Genomic DNA, 15,543 nt, shown 5'->3' on the forward strand with positions numbered 1-15,543 from the left:
TGGGGAAGAGGAGGTTCCTGCCAGTAAAGGGACCAGCAGCTACCAGAGGCAGGAAAACAATACTTAGGTTCTTCTGTCACTATTAACAGCATCCTTCTAAGAGAGAAACAAAGACCTTTTCAGAAAGGGAACGTCCATGTAAATGATACCCTTGACACAGATCAAGATTGGGAAAAACTAATGCTTCCCAAAGCAAAATGGAAAGGAAATTCCCTGTTGGAAGTTGTTACCTCTGAAACCCTCCATTAGGATTGGCCCTTGACAGGGAGGAGGATTTTCTCATGAAACACAGCTTAAAGCAGCCTTCCCTATGTTTAGGCATGAGGAGCAACCTCATGGAAAAGCGTACGAAGGATCCTCAAAAGGCAGCAGGAGCACAAAAAAGGGAGGAGTGTTCCTCAGGACTTTGGGGTTTCTTTTGGTCCTTCTCTGTTAAGTGGCCATGCTGTTTCCTATGTTTCCTGAACACAGAATTGTCATTTGGCTTCTGACCACCAGTGACCTACAAGCTGATTTCAGCAAGCTGCCCTGGCTCATAATTTCCCTATAAAACCTATTTTAAAAAACTAAAAAACTCTGCTGGTGAGTGCCATGGTGAAGGTTTTAGGATGACCACAACGATCGAGTTACTTTGGCATCACCTTTGCTCCCGTGTACCAGAGGAAACCCCATTCTTCACTCAAGCACTAGAACAAGCAGGATGGATCGATGTTACCTTGAAGAGCCAGGTAAAGTGAAGCAGGGACTACAGAGAGCAAGGGAAAGAGCAGGACAAAGCTGAGAAGAGGCACTGCTGTGATGAGCGCTCCTGTCAGCGGGTAGAGAGCAGGCTCTTGAGCCCAAATTGTGGAGCAGGTGCTCCAGAAGGCAGGTAACAAAACAGAGTGAGTGTGGGACACAAACTGCAAATTTCGGCTTGAATGCTTCAGGCCATTAGCAGGTGCTTCAGGCAGTCATCCAAATCAAAGTAAGAAAATGGAAAGCGCCAAATGCTGGTTAAAGAGGTTTGCTAACATGAAAATCCCAGCACGGGCAGATAAAACGTTTCCCTGTTGTGGGAGCAGGCTAGTAAGAAGAAAAGAAACAAACAAAAAGCATATGCAATTTTTGTAAAAAAGGCTGTGTTGGGGATTTTACTATCCTGTACTCAAGCCCCAAGATGCAAATGTTGGCTGGGATGCTGAGATCAGCAGTTATATGTCCTCAGGTGGTTAGAGACAAGACAGAAAAGAGCTGGCATTTGGGAAAAATAGAGGGCCCATTTGATAACGCTTCACTTGAGCGTAAGAGGGTTTCCCCTGTGGGTATTGTCCCAAAGAAAGCTCCAGGCAAGTTTAGAATGGTTCATTACTTGTCACATCCAGAAGGTGAGTCAGTTAATGATTACACTGACTCCCTTTTGACTTCAGCTTCACGTGTTTTCAGTCTGAGAACTGCGCTCTCATCAAGTCAAATACCACTCATAACAAACAGAAATACAGAGGGGATCTGCATTTCAGATGCTCACGGCACAACTATAGTTATTTTATTTGTCGGGATTTTGCTGGTGCTTTGCAAACCGTATTTTTGGTAGCTAATACACAGCCCTTACAACCCGTGTGCTAGGGGTGTCACTTTTCTATAATGAAGTACAGCTAAGAAACCTGGCACTTGCTTTATTAGGATTAGTCTCCAAAGGACCCAATAGTGGGGCCTTGAGGGTATCCTTAAAAAAGCTGAATATCTACTTCCTCAAGGGTTAACTTCCCGAGGTCTCCTCAACCTGGAACAGCACTACTTAAGTTGTCTTATGCAACATAAGAAATAGAATTTGCTACTCCAAGCAATTGTTGATGCAGGCTAACTATATTGGCCAATAATAGTATATTGAAATCAGATGGTCACTTGAACATTATTGGTAAAGTTCCCCTCGCTGAGGGTTGCATCCCTTGCCAGAGGCTAGCAGGCTTGACAGAAGGAGAGAAACAAATTTCTTTCATCAGAGTAACATGAGTCAATATGTGGAAAGATACTTCCATCTGCTCTGTGTTTCTGGTGACATGACATTACCGTACAATTTGGTATACATTTATAACAGAATAGATAAAACAAGATGGCTCTGCCAGTATCGCTTACGTTCCACATCTATGGGGACTTCTCTCCAGCCATTTTCAATGTATGGTACCATATGAGAGGCTAAGACTCACAATAGAAATGCTGGAGGAAAAAACATGTTGCTGTTTATTTCAGAGAGTTAATGGCACAGACAGACAAGTATGGTGCACTTACGAAAAGAAACAAATTCTATATCTCAAAGTGCTCTCCAAAGAGGCACATTTGGCCAAGCACAGGAGTAACCAAAGGAACTTGCTCCATCCAGCAACTCACAGACACACAAACGTACTAAACACAACCCATCAGTAGAGCGGCCTGAGCTGTTTCTGCATTAATTGTGTGTCCCTGTACATTACCAGGGCCCTAGGACTTTCATGGTCTGTGGGCAGCAAATCAGCTGAGCCAAAAGGGAAGGTTCCACCTGACTAGGCCAGAGGGAGCTATATTAAGCTTGTCTCAGCTGGAGGTCATTGTGCATATTTTGAAGGCTACTTTCTTGGTAGTTGGTCAAGCAATCAGTTATCAGAAACTAAGAACCTAATTTTTATAACACCCATAATACACAGAACACTTCTGAAGTCCAAACCCTACATATCTAAAGTTTTTAATTTCCAAAATATGCAACCAAAGCCATTTCTTTCAGGGCCAAGCAGGCTCTTGGGTTTGCAAAGCACTTGCTTCATGTCTCATTTCTGGTAAGCTGCTGGTAGCCCTGCAGCCAAGAATTCATTTTCACAATTCCAAAACATTTTTTGATACTTCCTGACCAAATGGCTTTGCAGTAGAAATTGGTTTCTGCCACCATCTGTTGTTACATAGTTCAGAAGGGCTAGCATTTTCCTTCAAGAGGGAAAAAGTTGGGGAGGATGCATGGCCAATCCCAATGGAAGAGATATTCTTTTCCTTACTGTCACTTTATAGGGAAGGCTTGGCCTATTTCTCAGCAGCTGTGAAATTGTCATCAGCAAGATTCTTTACAAAGCTTGGTGGCATATGGAATATATTGCTCACTTCTTAGTACTGTAAAAACAACCTTGCTGCATAACTGAGCTAGGCAAAGAAAGCAGGTGCTTAATAAAAAAAAACACCATCATGCTTCAAGCCTCTACAGACTTTGTAGGAACTCTAGACAAGGATATTTTGGAGACAATGGTGTTTTCAAATTAACTAAATATTTCAGAGAAGCTCCTAGGCTTCAGAGGTGAGATAGTCCCTTAAAAATGAGCAGGTGAAGTCACTGTGCCACAGGATAACATCATATTCTGCCAGTCACAAAGGCAGCATTCCCATTCCACACTGAAGGAAGTGTCATTCCCCCTGAGAGACGTTAAAACTGGTGCAAAGGTATAGTCTCCACTTCTGATGTGATAAGAGACTATTTATTTAACGTCACTTTTAAGTCATCACTTTTTATCACAGTCTAGCCTTATTTTTACAGCTGTGGACTAACCAAGAATTAACAAACAAACAAACAAACAAACAAAATAATAATAATAATTAGAATAATAATAATAATTAGAATAATAATAATACCACCGTGGCATTCTGGTGACATACACACTGAATTGCAAATACAGGGCTTGAATTGCAGAAGTCTCAGTTCTCACTACAGAAGATCCTCAGAGAACAAGAGGTAAACAAGCTTGTTGAATTTGCTGAACTTTTTAATGCAAAGTAGTCAACAGCATTTTCATACACAGCCAGCAACAAAAACCAAAACTATAAATTATCAGAAAATGGATTACGATATGATGTAGTCAATGTCCCCACTGCTATATATTCCACAGTAAATGTCCACTCAGCTATCCCCACACATACACACATATTCAGGTCATCTGTGCTCTGCTGTATCTGGGGGAACAGCCACAGCAGGTGAAACCAAAGGGCCATGTATGCTTATAGGCTTGTTCGGGCCAGTGGCAAACAGCAGATGCTTAGTGAAGGTCATGGAGCAGGCGTATAGTGACAATTCCCCAGACTACTCTTCCCAACATCCATCTGTTTTTGGCTCAGAGACTTCCTTTAACACAATACATACAATTTTTCCAGATTAGTGATCTGCTTTTAGAAATCTTCACTTGCAGTTACAGATGACTATTTAGTGCAAGGTTCTGCAGCTACATGGCATGTTTTTTTGTATTAAGTGAGCTATTACATACCGATATGGAAAAATACAGCCTGCTGCCCTCGTCCCAGAGGGAAAGGCAAACTAAGTATTTGGGCAGCCCATGCTGCCTGAACTGCTGTACAGGTTTTCTGAGCATAGTCAGCAGAGAAGAGGGATCTGGCACAGCCATGTCACTGCACAGCCCGAAAGATCCTTCTGTGGTGGTGGAAGTTTGGAAGTTCTGTCCTAGAGGTTATGTTTTCGAGCAGCACATATCCTATTAAAGTCATAAATACAGATTTGTCATAGATGAAGCTACCCTTTCATCTCCTGTCCCTGTTTAGAAAGGACAGAGTGGCCTTTCGGCAAAATGGGATAGAGAGCACATTGTTGGACACTGAAGAAGTACCAGCTACATGGACAATCATGGGACAGCATGCACCTGTCATTTCCCCACAGTAACACATCAAGAGGGTCATTGCTCTTCCAGAGGCATCCGAAAAACTAGTTGTTGTTCATGGTTCGGTATGTTTGCTCTTTATGCACCTCCTCATTGTACAATTAGCTACTGTGTGCTTTACCACCCAATAAAATTAAGCCGGAAAAAGAAAAGCCAAAGGAAAGAATCAGTGTGCAAGAACAAAAGGCTCTCCTAGCAGTTTTACACCCTATTCATGTAACAAACAAACCAGAAGATAATACAGAGTAAAACCTACTGTCTAACTAAGCAGGCTTTAATAATACTTAGGTCTTTTTATCACCTAGAAATCTCAAAATACTTTATAAAGGTGAGCAGACAGGAAGAGACAGAATGCAACCCACTCCCAGGCATTTGCTCTATCCATTAGACTACATCACTACCTCCAAGTATGAACACACTTCTCTTACAGCTAACGTGCAAAGATTCATTCATGCATTAAAGGAATTGTTTCCTGAATTTTCTATTCATTCTATTCTATTGCTATTTTTGACAATAATCAAACTACAAACACCTCAAAACCTTTATTCGTTGGCATGTTTAAAGGAAAAAATAGGTTTAACAATCATCAAGACAAAAATAAAACTATGAAGAGTTTGGTAGAATTGGGAAAAGTCGGTGCTTTCCTCCAAAAGACACAAGCTTGCAGAAATTATCACAGAAGGAGGGTTTCATAACAAAATTCAAATGCCAACATGGAATAAAAAATTTTGGAAAACTCAAAATGTTACTTTCAGCATGACCTGTCAAAATCAGCATGGAGAGCAAAGTGAATCAATAAAACATAACTATGTTCACTTGCCTTCTCAAATCAGAAAGCTACTGTCAACAAGTTTTGATCTTTGCTACAGAAGTGGGAATACACAGTAACACCTCAAAATTCAGTGGATAAATTTCAGATTTACACCTATGAAATCACATTGATGATTTTTAAGTCTCTGTTAAAAAATGATATTTAGCATACATCAATGCCAATGGTCCTCTGAACCAGGGCTGTAGCTAATAGAAATGGTGTACGAAAACAAACATATGTCAAGGTTTGCAATGAAAATAGTATTGTTCAGAAAAAAAAAAAATCTACCAAAATTTTATCTCCATTCTCTCCAGTTAGGATGGCTGGAGAGAGTTTGCTTACACTTGGTTCAGGAAAGACATAAATAGCATCTTTTTAAGCTAATGATTTTCACCACAGGCCATCTAAAACAGGTGTTAAGAGTGGCCCTGAAACAGATCCCATCTGTGTTCACCTAAGTTCGTTTATTTTTGTTTTGCTCCATTTTAATGTATGTATACATCCTGTGGTTTCAGCTTGTCTTTTCAGGCCACTCCCATCCTCCGCACTCCCAATCTGTCAGCCAGACTCCAGGGACAGGAATTAAAAATGACCACATTTAAAAACTGTACCTCCCTGTGTAACAGACTTTACAAAAGCAGACAGACTAAAAAGCTGAAAAGTTCCCCACGGTCTTTGCCTATTAAAGCACCCAGCTTGCCAACAGCAGGCCACATTTTAGTGTCAAAGAACAGGGCACCAGCTTGTGTTTCTGTGTGATGGGGAGAGGTGGAGTACTCCTGCCTCTTTACATTTCACATTACACTGTTTGTGGATAAAGTCAACAACAGTGGGATGCTCAAAAACACCCTGTATAATTACACAGAGGACACAAGATGCTTGCTGAGAAATAGTGCTGACATCAGAATATGGTTGATTCAGCACGAGTGATAAAAGCTTATTTTTGGTTGGTTCAGGCAGTATTTGATTAAAATAGGACTAAATCCTCATCATACTTTCTTAAAAATCATTTTACATTCATCCTGTTAGACTGCATCATTCTTCATCTCACAATACTTTCCACCATTAATCAGAAAGAGGTAAGTTTCTGTTCATCAGATAAGCAAAGGGGTAGGGAAAGTCCTTGAAAAGAGTAATGCAAGGAAGTATAAGGAAGGATTCAGTCAACTGGCAACCAGACAGAAGCCTTCTGTTATTTCCCACTGAGAAGTAACAGGATCTGGGCTATAGATATGTTTGTCAAACATATCTATAGCAGGGATAATTAAGTTAGTACGGCAAACTAGGTGCATGCTTTGAAGTGTTCATGCAGTTGCCATACTGACTTTTTTTCACCTGGTAGGTTAAGCTCACCATCTCCTCACACATATTTGCAGACTCATGACCTATCCTCTGTCCTCATTATCACTTCATTTCTGATAGCTGAACATCTTGGAAATGATATTCAAAGATTTTGTTATAAATAAAAAAGACTAACAGAAGACTAAATACAGACTTCTGTCACAGAGGAATAAATGCCTAGAATTGCTTATGGTTCCTTTCTGTCAAGGAGTTCACAAAACTTTTCAAACAAACAAATATTCCTCTAAGGTAGGTATTAGCATTTTTCCATTTTCAAGGCCTCTTACAATTAGAATCCAAAATCCTGATTCTCAGTTTCCTGTAACTGAAAAAACTGGGGAAACAAACAACGTTCTTGCCCTCCTTTGCAAAAAGTCCCACAGATGTTTCAGTTTCTATGCTGGTATCACTCAGAATAACAGGGTAAAAATATAAAATAGAAAGCTTTAAAACCCCTGTCTTTGGCAGTAATTTTTTATTCCATAATATTACTACCTTTCCCGTAAAGATCAAACCTAACGAGATGGCGAGGATTCTGCTGCAGTCTGTACTGGGGTTTCTGTCATTGGCAAGAGCACCACCCAAGTATACAGAATCTACAATGACATCCAGACTGATTCCCATTTATCTCAGCAAAGCCAAGACATTATCCTATATGCTTTTCCACAGCTGAGGAGTGATTTCATATGCAAAGATCCTCACTCACCTACATCCTTCTTCAAATCAGAGTTCTCTGCTGTCTCTTCTTCACCCAACTCAACAGGGGCCTACTGACAGTCTCTCCTTTTCTACATTAGGTTTCTATGGCAAAATATATTATTACCTTTACTTAAATCAGTGTATTTCTAACTGGTGCAGGACCCTGCACACCCCAAACTGTTTCAAGACAGTGGCTTGTAGCCCAATGGACTGGATTGCCACATGTAGTCCAGAATTTCACTCTACTCAGAAGTAACTGGCATTTACTTCTGAGCAAGGGACACAATTATGACAAAGACTGTATATGCCCTTGTGCCTCTTCTGTTATACAATTTCTTCTTACTTTGTCAGAGACCTGCATTTTAGGTATTTATGGATTGGAGAAATCCCAGATCAGACATGAGCACTGTTGACAGGGCAAGACATTGTTCTAACTGTCCTTGTAGTGCCCGTCCTGTGGGAACATATGGGCTTTCATTTTCCAATAACATCAGCCAGACACATCCATTTTAACCTATTCATTTGGCTAAATAGAAAAAACAGTCTCTTGCTGCATTTGGTTGTTGTACCTTTGCCTTTATTTCCAAGTTAATCCTTATTTATGGTTATTTTCCCTCCCAGTATTTCATTTCTCAGGACACTAACAGGCTGGCTGAAGTCATATCTCCATTTTATATGAGGGCAAAAAAAAAAAAATCTCACTGTAGTCCTTTACCCGTACCCATAAAACAACCCATAAAACTGCCTTAAAAGAGTCAAGCAGCGGACTTGCCTCCTGTACCTCAGTTGTTTTCAGGGAGGCAAAGCAAATAAGTAGGACAGGGCTCAGAAGCTGGCCCTGAAAATAAGACCTCTCGATTTTATGAGGGCTCCAAGCCCATCTCAGAAGCTGCACATCGGCAGCACTGGTGTGAAGCCACAGCCTGAGAGGCACGCAGGGACCCCAGTGCACGGAGCCACTGTTGGTATTGGGAACCAGTAGTGAGCAAGGGAGACCAAACTTCCTCCTACAGGAAAACTCAGGATTCAATTTTCTGCAAGGTTACCCCCAATAATTAAAAGGTTTTGTAATTTACCCTTAAGAGCTCATCACGATGGGATCCATCAGAATCGATCTGTTATCTTTCACCTCCGCACATACCTTGTGTGTGCCTTTTGTATGTAATATGGTTTACCAGATGAATCCTGGCAATATTTTCCACTAATTGCGAGAGTTACTAAACTGAACCTTAACTAAAATTAAGTTGACTATTAAAAGCTCAATGAGTAACCCAGCAAACGGAAGCACTGTGCATAGGATTTAGCAGGCACGCAAGTGATCTGGCAACCACCAAGGCACAATACTTGATGAACTTCCTATAACTAAAACCGGTTCCATACAATAGTCATGTGTTTATGATGTATGATGAATTAATGCTCACAATGTTTGTATGTATTAAAATGCCAAAATAAATGTGTAATATTTCAAGCATGCTATTCTGAAAACACAAAGTTAGTGCGCTGAAAGTTGCAGGTTAATCTACAACATATACTCTTCATTAAAATAACAGATATCCCTGTATCATTTTTAAAAATACATGAATAATGTTCTTAGCTATTAAGATGTCATTATCATAGACAGTCCTACAAATTTTTGCTACCTCAATATAAACACTTCTAGGCTTGGTAAGGAACACAGATTGCACTTGTTATTACATGTTTATTCACTAGATATAGGCTTTTCATGATTGCAGTTTCTAAATTTACAAATATATCTTTTTTGTGATTGTATAGTTTCTACGCTAAATCTCTATACAAATACATTCTACGTCTTGTATTGTCGTTTTCAGGATTCTGTAGATGTACATAAATCAAAAGCAGCAAGAAATAATATTGTGATTATGTGCAGTCTAGCTGTCTTTGACAAACTCAAAAACTAGGAATTTCCCAAGACAAAGTTCTCTCTCTCATGGAAAAAACAAAAACAAACAAATAAAAAAAAAAGGGGAGGGGAAGGAAAATATTTTTATCTATTCAAGTGGATAAAAGCTACTTTCACATAAAAAGACAGAATGATTCAGAAAAAATTCTATGAGATTTCCTAAATACTGTCCCCATAAAAAAAAAAATCCAGTATGTTAAAAAACAAAAGCTCAAAGTGGACATATGCAGAGTTATGTGAAAGAGTTAAAGTTAATGATGAAAGACTATTTGCTGATAAGGATGCATCTAGTTGATATGGGATAGCATTTGGGACTACTCGAACAAAAGTCTACAGAAAACTGATAAATCAAGGAACTGAGCAGGATTTAAACAAACAACAGACATTGCTAAGAACACATGAAATGTAATGAGTACAGTTGAGGAAGAAGTGATGGCACAGGACCACTTACTCAGCTACTGACAAGATATTATTTGCTTTGGCCTCCGCACAGCGAGACAGCTATCAATCCTGAAATGCTTGAGACTGAAGCCCTGAAAAGAGTGGTTATTATTTCTGGATGTGCACATGGAACACCCCAGTAAGTTTGGCTTTCAAAACATAAAACATCCACCATGTTTCACACTCAGTTGAAACTCTAAGTGACTTCTTGCAGAAAAGAGTTCTTCCTCCAAACACTGCTGTTGCAAAACACCAGGGCCTGGATTCTCCGAGAAAACCTCTAGGAACAATAATAATTTTGCATCCCAGTACCAAGCTTTCAGGTGCTCTGATAGAGCTCTCAGCCCTGCCAGTTACTCCCATGTCTCGTGCAGTGCCAGCCAACTCAGGGGCAGCCATCACTGAGCAAGAATAGCCCAGTACTGCGAGCAGGAGACGGCGAAGGACACACTCACCTGTAGTCCCACTTCTTCTTCTTCTCTAGGACCTGCATTTTTAAGCAGCAATACTCAAATTTTATAGTTTTGATACCTTTTTCAAGGTTCTCAGGCTGCTCCTGAAAGAAACCTACTGGAGGGTCCTTTCCTTCAAGGACACAGCTGGAGAAAGTGAGATATATCACACACAGAAATCCACCATTTTACAAGAAGAGTTTGCACTTTCTGAAGTCTGTTGGGATGTTAGGGGAAAGATGGGAGCAGAGAGGCTCAACCTTGTCAGGATGGAAGTGCTTGAGAACATCCAAAGCAGATCTTTGGCCACGTGGGAAAGCTGGATATTGAAAACGTAGGCACTCACATAGGTTAGGCAACTTCTAAGGTTAGGTGGCAGTTCAGTGGGGATATTGAGGATCTCAGTTTGGGCTTTCAATGCCTAAATCCCACTTAAGTCCCACTTAAGGCATCTAATCCCTTTGTGGATCTGGGCCTAAAGCCTTGCCAGGAAGAATAGAGTCTATGCATGCAAAAGCTGATGGTCAGTGACAGTCTGGTTCTGTTAAAACTAAACTACACAGAGAACGACCTTATTTTGTACAAAGGAATAATGCAGAATAATCAAAGACGCGTTCTAGTCGCGGAAAGTTAATGGAAAGTTAATGCAGCTGATACAGATCACAGTCCTGTCTTTAGACCCTATGACAGTTTTGCTGACCTGGAGAATATCATAACCCATAAATCATGGGTCTTCAATAGCCCATGGGAAGAAGTACATTTGGAAACGTTCAAAAGACAAAATTACTAGAGGAGTCCTCAAAAAAACACCCACACCAGCTAAGATGTAAAACTAGGAAGGCACAAAAATTTATAAAACACTGTAATGCTTACAAAGAGTTAATAATTCAAAGAACAATGTTCTGTTATTCAGTGACCAACTAGTTTGCCATGCTTCATGGAATTAAGCAGTTTCAGTCCAGTTCCTGACAGCCAGGAGTCCACCAGGCAAAAACTATCAATTTATTTCTCACTTACCTGCAGTGCTGTTGGCTGTCTCAACTATGAGGTAAAGTGTGAGTAAATGTGGATAACAGTTTACCCTATATTCCCTACACCTTGTATCTCCACATCACAAATGCATTTTTAATTTTTTTAAAAGTGCCTATACTTACCCCACTTGAATTTAGTTGACAGGATTGCAAATATGATTATTTTCATATACAAATTATGTAACTGACAAAAGCAGTCTTGGCATAAAAGTAGATTAGAATTACAATAATAAAAAAATACAATAATAAAAAATATCAGTTATTGTTGTTATTCTATGCTACTGTTATTACAAGAAAATATAATAAAATATTACTAATTATTTTCATTGTAAATGTTTCTGCCAGATCCCAGGTATGCCCTGCAATATTTAACTGACTGCAAACACTGAGATTCCTCTATGGTTAAAATACTGAGGTCTCCATTTTGCAGATTTAAATATCTCTTCACAGAGTTCTGCTTCAAATGAAAATTCTCCTGCAGATGCCCATCAACCAGCACCAGAACTTTATAAACCAGGAGAAAAACAATGGGATTTGCCTCCCAGTTCTTCCTATCTGCAGATGGGCAAAGAGTTCTGGCAGCTCACTCACTAACTCCTGCAAGTTTTGCATTATAAAATCAGTATTTGATGTAAAATACAGGAGAGTAGAATAAGCACATATGTCACAGATCGTAAAGATGCCAGAGATACTTTAGGCAAAAGAAAATTGCCTGTTGTCCCATGCCAGTTAAGTCCATGGGGTCATGGTGCACTCCTTCCTTCCTGAACACTGCATTATGCCTCCAGATTGAAACTTGGTTTCTTCTGCCAGGCTCAACGATTCAAACAGCCCCCACCTGGTTCTCAAGGGGTGTAGAAATTACCCATGCTTCCTAATCAGCTCCTGGTAAGGAGGCCAGTGCAGCTTCCCCAATTTACTTGGATATTAGTCTTGAGTCTCACTGTGCTTTCACCTGCATTTTACTTTCAGTTCTGGATTCTTTCCAGGATAAAGGTGCAAAGTCAAGGTGCTATCTTGCCTGTCAACCCACCTCCTCCCTTTTGGTAAAATGTTAATATACTTACAGGTCTGATCCACGGGAGCACCCCAATACACTATTAACACTGACAAAGTCAAGCTACAGAAAATATTTTGCAATTTGGCATTTTTTTTCCCAAATGCTCCTGTTTAAATGCTTTCCTTTTAATTCTCAGAAGTATTTCTTTTCAGTAGAAGTCAGTCTGTTTTTGCCTGCTGTTAATCTACGTATATGATAAATCTTACTTTCCCGACTCACACAAGCAATCGCCCCCTCGGTCTGGCAAGGCAGCTCAGAAGAACAGGCAAAGCAGGATTTGTCCTGTATCTATCATGTATTTTGGTGGCAACCTGTGCTTGACTGAGACTGGCCAGTCATAACAGACTCATGAGAACTGTATGAAATACTTCTGGTTGAAAAATATATAAATCATAATTACTGGTAAAACAACATAGATGTATCTGGCACATATGAAATATAGAAATAACCTAGAAAAATAGAAATAAGCAAATTTCCTGCCAAGGACTCTTATAATGTAAGTTTTCCAAATTATGTAAATATTACGACAGATAAATACACGAACCAGTAAGTCACTATACTGCAAGGTGACAGTTGTCTAGAGAACAGTAAGGGTTAATGGTTTTGAAGGGGTTAAGGGGGCTATGAAAACTGTGAATTTAGATTCACACCGATTTTAATTATTATATTCAATAATGCTCAATGTTAACTTTGTTTGCATTTCCTACTGACTACTATTCCTATTCCAGGTTCCTCTCTAGAAAGGACAGACACAGCAAGGAAGTAGCACCCAGGAAAAAAAGTTAAGGGAAAAACATTAGTGGAATGCAGCAGCCTTGGGGTAGAGACCCATTTATGCAAAGAAAGTGCTTAAGCAGGGACATTGGTGCTTGCGTCTAAGGGTACATAGAGAGGTTTGGTGAGCGCATGCCCGGGGAGGAGGATTTGGTTATGGTTAGAATTTGTGAGTGACAGCCATGTGACAGCTGGGAGTCAGCAAAGATTCTGTAGGGATGGAAATTCCTGAGACAGGACACACGACTGCTCATGCGATCTGCATGTGCCTATCATCATGCTATATTATAATAGCTGACACTGTGGTTTACCAGTTTTCCAAAAGAGACGCTATAAATTAGGAAGACGGTTTGAGAAATGGTGGATGAGAAATGAAAGTCATAACATTTAAAAACAAAAGGATAAATATAACTTGTTTTCATGTTATTGAAACAAGCAAACAAAATTCTCCAACCAAAACACACAACACCAGTAAAACTTGCATTTCCATTATTTATCTTTAGTGACAGGTATTTCCTTAGAATACAATTTTTTGTTACTAATATATCTAGAACGGCCTCAATCCTACAAACACAATTTTTGATATGTGAATAATCCCTCTGATTAGAGCTATTCCTACACTTTCAGGATCAGGGCCTAAGTCACAATGTGTAATTAAGCAGAGGCTTTTCCAAAGAACTGTTTTATTTGCCCTTCTGCAGGTCTTACGCAAACGTGAAGCTAGTGGAGATGTGCAATTTAAATCAAACCCGAAAAAGCGAAATACTTTCCCTTTAACACTGAATTCAAGCCAATACAGTATCACATGACCTTTACCATAATTTCTATTAAAATCATTTCATGTCTGGTTGCTTCTGCTATCCTGGCTCATTTGTATTGTTTACAACAAGTCATTGCTCTCGACAGTTAGTGGTGGCTGAATCCATGGTTACCAGTTTTTACATTCACTGGTTAAATGGAATGCAGCTCTTCGGTGGGGTTTCATGGAGAAAGCTCTTAAGAAACCACAATCCAGCTATCAATCAGGCTAACCTGGGAGAAATTAATCTGATAAACAGAAGTGTCATGTATGAAAAATTTATTGAAAGGGAGCTCAAGGCTTGTATTAGTTGCAGTCGCAAAAGTGGGCACGTTTGGGTCACACTTTTTACACGGAAGACTTAGGTTATGAGGTCTATGTCTGACATTCATCCATGTCGTGCCTTCTCTGGTGCTCTCTGCTAATAGAACTATACTGTTCAAGGCTTTAAAAAAAATAAAAATCTCAAACACTTATTTTACCAGAAATGTGTTCGGAATATAAATAGTGCTTAAATACAGGTTTAACCAGACTGCAGTCCCAGCAAAGTAACTTAAACAGACACAGACAAGACAGTAAAACACAAAACAGACAGCCTTGAGTAGAATCCAATCAAGACAAAAAACACCCCAAACAGTGCAACGTTGTTAACGACTAAATTAAGCCTGCAAACAAATATATTTTATTGCCACCTCAGAACAATACGCACTAATTCCGTTTGCCCTGTTATTTATAGTTTGGCGAAGGGTGGGGTTACCAAAATCAAAGAGGAAAGCAAAAACTTATTTGCTAGATGGACCCCCAAAATCCTTTAAAAATGCCTAAAATCATAACAAAAGTTCTCTACAGTTTAATGGTTATAATATTTGTCCCACAAGCTACATGACAGCAACAAATAGTTAAATCAAACATATTACTACTAGCTCATCTACTGCAAAGTCACTGTATCAGAAGCCCGAATTGATTTGCTTCCTTAGAACAAATTGAAAATGAATGTAACACAACATCCGAAAAAAAGAAATCCCTCCTGCCCTGCTAATCGGATATCGTATAATGGTTGATTGCAGCTTTGCACCATGCTATTGTTGCCTATATCATACATACTTACAGGTTCTGGGTTCTTCCAAGAGTTTGGTGCAGTTTCAAGGACAAATGTCTTAAGGAAGTCTTTCTACTGTGCAGCAGTGATCCTAGCTCTGATCTCATTACATGAGCAAAGTGCTACAGCTGACAATATAAAGGAAACTTCCTGCGTGAAGCAAAAATCTTGGAAAGTCTCAGGGTTAAAAAGGCTGCTTAAATGTGCTGCTTGATTTGCTCCCTAGTTGTGTATACACAGTAGCAGCTGATCTCTGTTTGCAGCCCTGCAGAAAGAAACCTTTGCTGAAAACCAATGGCATCACATTTCAGTGGAGCTACTGCCAGGCTCTGGAGAGCAAAGCAACCTTTGACAACTTCACCCAGTTCAAATCACCGGCGTTTGCTGCATGTCCTGCAGGACTTTTGAAATGGTATATTAACTGTATTATTTTTATTTAACACCACCCTAGAAT

General features: G+C 39.7%; 1 protein-coding gene across 12 annotated transcripts in view; it reads right to left on the minus strand.

Moving 5' to 3' along the window:
* ESRRG (estrogen related receptor gamma) overlaps positions 1–15,543 on the minus strand; it is a 403,057-nt gene that overhangs the window by 355,978 nt on the left and 31,536 nt on the right. For 2 of the 12 annotated variants that reach the window (XM_027897315.1, XM_027897313.1), the window contains exon 1: positions 15,099–15,287. The exons of 9 other annotated variants lie outside the window; for them this stretch is intronic. In XM_027897315.1, coding sequence (XP_027753116.1) covers positions 15,099–15,196 — 98 coding nt within the window. In that variant the 5' untranslated portion in view covers positions 15,197–15,287. Of the gene's footprint in view, positions 1–15,098; positions 15,288–15,543 lie in introns of those variants that run through there. One more of the 12 variants, XM_027897323.1, reaches the window with a different exon arrangement.

This window comes from Empidonax traillii, unplaced genomic scaffold, assembly GCF_003031625.1.
Source record: "Empidonax traillii isolate 1590-97213 ecotype Southwest subspecies unplaced genomic scaffold, ASM303162v1 scaffold535:size1322822, whole genome shotgun sequence".
NCBI classification, from domain to species: Eukaryota; Metazoa; Chordata; class Aves; order Passeriformes; family Tyrannidae; genus Empidonax; species Empidonax traillii.